This window comes from Cannabis sativa, chromosome 5 (genome assembly GCF_029168945.1).
Source record: "Cannabis sativa cultivar Pink pepper isolate KNU-18-1 chromosome 5, ASM2916894v1, whole genome shotgun sequence".
NCBI classification, from domain to species: domain Eukaryota; kingdom Viridiplantae; phylum Streptophyta; class Magnoliopsida; order Rosales; family Cannabaceae; genus Cannabis; species Cannabis sativa.
Window position 1 is genome coordinate 16,099,774 of NC_083605.1, and position 5,221 is coordinate 16,104,994.

The following is a 5,221-nucleotide window of genomic DNA, read 5'->3' on the forward strand; positions in this document are numbered from 1 at the left end:
TGTGCTATAATGTGCTATACAATTTAATTGGTACTCATTTCATTGTTATAACGTTATGTAGAAAAAGGACCTCGAAGTTGCAGATCCTCCCCGCCACCGTGTTTGGATTAAATCTCGCACCAAGAGTAGAAAACTTGTCACTGATTACGACAAGGAAATTGCCGAGAAGATAGTAAGTATATATTAATCCTTAATTGAGTTCTACTCATGAGTTAGTGTATATAATTCATATACTAATTGCTTGAATATATGCGTGCATTAGGCTCAATTAGAGGAGAAGCTTAGTCAGGGACAAATTCAGGTCCAGGGCCAAAACGATATCCTCACGCAGGCGCTCGGGACACCGCAGCATCCCGGACGTGTCGTGGCCGCCGGGTATGCTATTACTTCAAATGTTATTTATTTAGTTACACAAATGAAATCGTTGCTAATTTGCATTTTATGATTTGTAGGTTCCCGACTGTGGCATCTCAACTGTTCGGCAGGAAGAAAAGGGAAGTGTCTGATGTTGTGGCTCGGCAAGCGAAGGAGATTGAACAATTAAAAGCCGAAGTCCAATCCCTTAAGCAGCAGAGGAACGCTGCCGCACAAGAGGAAGAAGGAGAGGTGGCTGGTGAGGCGTATGTTCCACAACCATACGCTCCTCAGGATGAGGTACAACCACAAATTTATGCTGAGGAGTTCATTTCCCTCAACGACCAAGGTATCCTATACAATTTTGATGACCATGCGGCCCTTAATCAGCAAGTACATCTCTGCTCTGACAACATCGACAATATTGTGGCCCGAGGGTATTTGTACGAGCATGTGGGTAAGATCAAAGTTCACTGCCAGGATTACGATGATTCACATGCTCGGATCATGGTTTCGGAAATCCTGCAAGAGGACGCTGAAATCCCAGTCCCAATTGAAGAGTTCAGATATGTTAGGGACGTGTACCAGATGTTCCTTCCTTGGCCTAAACACTTAATTTTAACAACCGAGGTAACTTCTCAACTGAAATTAATTATTAATGATTAGTGGAGTTTGAATATCTTCAATATTCATCCGTAGTGAAGTAGGTTCTGCGAATATATGTGCTGCGGTGGGATGGATGAACAAACTACTGTTATATATGTGTTATTTGTCGTTATACAGCCATGTTCAAAATTTTTGGGGTCATTCAATTACAACCGTTATGCTGCCGAAATTTCGGTAGAATTTAGATAAAATTTGATATATATATATATATATTATGTTCTGTTTTGTTTAGGGTCCACTCGCTCAACCGCCCTCAAGACGTGATGCGTCAAAGGGGAAAGCTCCGATGCTTTCTCCACAAAGCCGTGGTGCACGGGAAGATGAGTTGTTCACGGAAGAGAAGATGGCGTTGATCCCTAATTCGCTAAAATGGATGATTCATGAATTCCTAAGGCTCAAAAATAAACGTGATATAATCACAATTTCTGTCCCCCGAGGATTCATTGCATCGCGTACCCAGATCATTTTATCTGGAGAGGATTTGCAGCAGGTTGCTACGTGTAACTACATCGGCAACCAGGGAATGCTGTTTGGAATGATGTATACTCTTCTTTAATCTAATTAACCTTATATCAAATTATAGTTAAATTATTATAAGGCACTAACACTTTTTTTTGGCAGGCACATATGGGAGAGCATCAACGGTCTGAGAAAAATTTTCAAGTTTTACGACCCAGAGCTTCTCACAGTGCATGGGATCAGCGATGAAGAACAGAGTCAGTCTTTTGACGATGCGGCAAGACGATTGGCTAATTGGTTATCATTAATGAACAACAACCACCAAATGTTCTTTATTCCTTGGAATATCGGGTAAACTTTATTAAATTCTTTAGTGCTAATTGTTCATTTCTATATTATGTCTTCAAATTATTTTTATACTATCTTACTTATATTCCAATATAATTTTCTAGGATGCATTGGACGCTAGTGGTGGTTGCGCCAAGGAAAATTATCCATTTAAACCCTGTAAAAGGCCGCCCAATTCCCGAAGAAATAGAACAAATGATCGGAAGGTAATAATTTAATGACTTCTTATGTAACGAATTTAAATTAACTAACGAATTGAAATGCTAATATAATTTTCCCAAACAGGCATTCATGTATATAGGGGACGCACATCGCATCTTGGCCCGTGGCAAGGAATTTCACAAGCAAACTGTCCAAGACAACCTAAAAGCCAAGAATGCGGTTTTTATGTTTTGAAATATATCACTGACATCGTCGCACGTGCCAACCCCAACCGTTACATACAAGATCAAAAAGCTGTAAGTTTTAATTATTGATCATAGTATATAAATTTTATAATAACAAATATATAATATACATATACATAAACTAATATAAATTTTTAATTTTTTTAACAGTTTGGGGGTAAGAAGCAATACGATCCAAAAACAGAATTGTTACCACTACAGCGAAAGTGGATCGAACAATTGATGGCGGTGATTCACGGTGACGATTGAGGTTCAAAGGTCGAAGAATTTTTCTTCATTATGTAATTTTTATAGATTAACTTGTAATTAGATTTATTAACTTATTAATATTTTTAACTAATTTTACATGTTTGTGTAATATTTAATTATTTTTATGAAATCAAATTATGTTTTTACCCAAATTTAATTACTATTTAATTTAAAATGTAATTAATATATAATTAAATTAAATAAATATGTAATTTAAAATTTAAATAAATATGTAATTTAAATTAAATAAAATAATATATAAATTAATAAATATAAAATTAAAATAATATATAAAATTATTAAATATATAATTAAAATGAAATTAAAATTATATAATTAAATAAAAAAAAATTTGAAAAAACTGAAAATCGCTTGCTTTTGGCGTCGGTTGATAAAGCCCCTATGGCGTCGGTTATAACACTACAACATTTATCATCAATAGGGGCGGAGCCTTCCGCCGCTAATGATAGCAAAATCCGCCGGTAAAGGTTAATAGCGGCGGAGCCCGCCGCTATTAATCCGCCGGTAATACCCGGTCGCTAATAACATGTATTAGCAGCGGACTGACACACCGGCCGCTAATTATAATGTCAAATTCGTAAACTGACACTATTATTAGCGGCGCGCGGACCAGTCCGCCTCTAATGTTTTTTTTTAATTTTTTTAATATTAATTATTAATCAATATGTTTAAAAAAAATAGTATTACTTTAAAAAAAATATATTAAATAATAAACTTTAAGCCAAATAATTAACATAAACGTAAATTAAAATTAAGTTTAATATTGAATGATAATAGCCATTACACAAATTAGTTAATACAATATTCTCTAAGTAAATAATTACAATGTCTTAATATAACAAAAATACAAAAGTTAATCACTAGTCTCGTTTATAATCACTCCAAAAAAAAATATAAGGTTAATTGTGATTGTTGTGGTCGACAGAGAAGATCGAGGTCCCCAAACTAATCTCAAAACTCTGGGTGTATTGGGGTAGATAAAAATGTTACTCCTGTTAACAAGTCAATAAACTCGTCATTATTATTAAATACTTAAATGAAATAAGACTATATAATAAATGATTATTTAAACTTAATAGAATAGTCATAAAATAATTTTAACAAGCCAAAGAAAATCTTATATTGTTAAAAACATATCTTTCACAAAAATAAAATTGTGAATAATACTGATCCAATAAGCTGTAAAATATTCCAAAAATCTGAAAAAACACAAGATTATAATCAAATAATAAATACATAAAGCATTGAGATTATTATTATATATTACATCTATATAATCATATAAACGAATGCATACATATATACTATAAATTTAATATAGAAAAATACTAATTTTTTCAAATTTTTTAATCGTACATATATATGTACACACTTAACCAAACCATATATATTTTAAACGTTCACACTAAAAATAATCAAATATATAACTATTTTGTTAACAAAAAATTATAAGTTGTAAGGAAAAAAAAGAGATGAAAAAACTGACCTACTAAAAAATATGCATCGGTTGTGCACTTTTGGTTTCGGCCAATAGTGGTTGAGATAGTAGAGACCTTAACAATATTAGAAAAAAAATTAGAAAAATATTTATAGAATTAAAAATATATTTTGATATATATAAATAATAAATGTTAAAATAGAAAACTTACTGTTAAAAAAACTTGCACTGGTAGATCGTTAAGGGTGGTGGTGTTGCTCCGGCAGAGGGGTTTAGGGTGGGCGGAGGGAGGCGGGGAAGGGCTGAGGAAGGTGGGTGTAGAGAAGAAATTTTTGAGAGAGAAGAGAAAGAAATATGAAGGAAAGGAAAATGAAGGAAAATGAATCTGATAGCATTTTTTTATACGATATTATTAGCGGCGGACTATTCCGCTGGTAATAATAGGATTCCGCCGCTAATAATAAAATTGTCAGATTTCTTATTATTAGGGGCGGGTTTCCGCCGCTAATAATAAAAAAAGTCCGCTGCTAAAAAATTTTGAAAATATTTGAGTGGGAAATTTCCCACACTTTTTTTATTTTAGTATTAGCGGCGGAACCCCGCCGCTAATAGTACATGGGTCCGCCGCTAATACATTTTTATACAAAAAAAAATAAATAACATTTAATAACAGAAGTCCGCCGGTATTAGTCCTATTAGTAGCGGCGGATTTGGTCCGTTGCTAATTCTTCCGCTGCTAATAACCAAAATTCTTGTAGTGTAAGCTTATAACCGACGCCATAGGTACCCCTATGGCGTCGGTTATTACCCCTATGGCGTCGGTTCATATAAACCCTTTAGCGTCGCCCTGATCAGCGTCGGTAGTGAATTTCGCGAAAACCGACGCTGAAAGGGCTTAAAAACCGCCTCTAAAGGGTGTTTTTGTAGTAGTGTAAGTCTTCCTCCCTAGATCTCTAAATCAAAAGCAGTTTATTTTATCTGATTATCAAAAAGGTATACAATTGTGATGAGACAATATGTATTTATAGAGTTAGGGAGGGGACTTAGCTACAAAACCCTAGTTGGGCTGGGCCTGCTCATCAAAGGCTTCAGTCAACTAGAAAAGCCCACACTTCTGCTTCACCTAGACTTTACTCACAGATGCTAAGCCCATTAACAATTGATCACCAACAACATGGGCTAACACAGCAAAGAACTATCCAATCAAGCCAAGTTTTAATAAAACCAATAAAATTTAATGTAAGCCCAAATAAAAGTCTAACATTCTCCCACTTGGGCT

General features: G+C 34.2%; 1 protein-coding gene across 1 annotated transcript; it reads left to right on the forward strand.

Annotated features, from left to right (window-relative positions):
* Window positions 1–598: 598 nt before the first annotated feature.
* Window positions 599–2,102, forward strand: LOC133037825 (uncharacterized). Its single transcript, XM_061115468.1, has 4 exons — window positions 599–984; window positions 1,253–1,560; window positions 1,642–1,830; window positions 1,932–2,102. Exons 1-4 carry the CDS (start codon window positions 862–864, stop codon window positions 2,035–2,037), a joined length of 726 nt encoding a protein of 241 aa, XP_060971451.1. The 5' UTR covers window positions 599–861; the 3' UTR covers window positions 2,038–2,102.
* Window positions 2,103–5,221: the final 3,119 nt, after the last annotated feature.

Excerpts from the sequence above, each read along its gene's own strand:
- LOC133037825 (XM_061115468.1), top strand. The coding sequence starts at position 862 with ATGGTTTCGGAAATCCTGCAAGAGGACGCTGAAATCCCAGTCCCAATT. Across the intron at positions 1,561-1,641 it reads GGAATGCTGTTTGGAATGAT|GCACATATGGGAGAGCATCA; the intron begins GTATACTCTTCT and ends TTTTTTTGGCAG. Across the intron at positions 1,831-1,931 it reads TTTATTCCTTGGAATATCGG|GATGCATTGGACGCTAGTGG; the intron begins GTAAACTTTATT and ends ATAATTTTCTAG.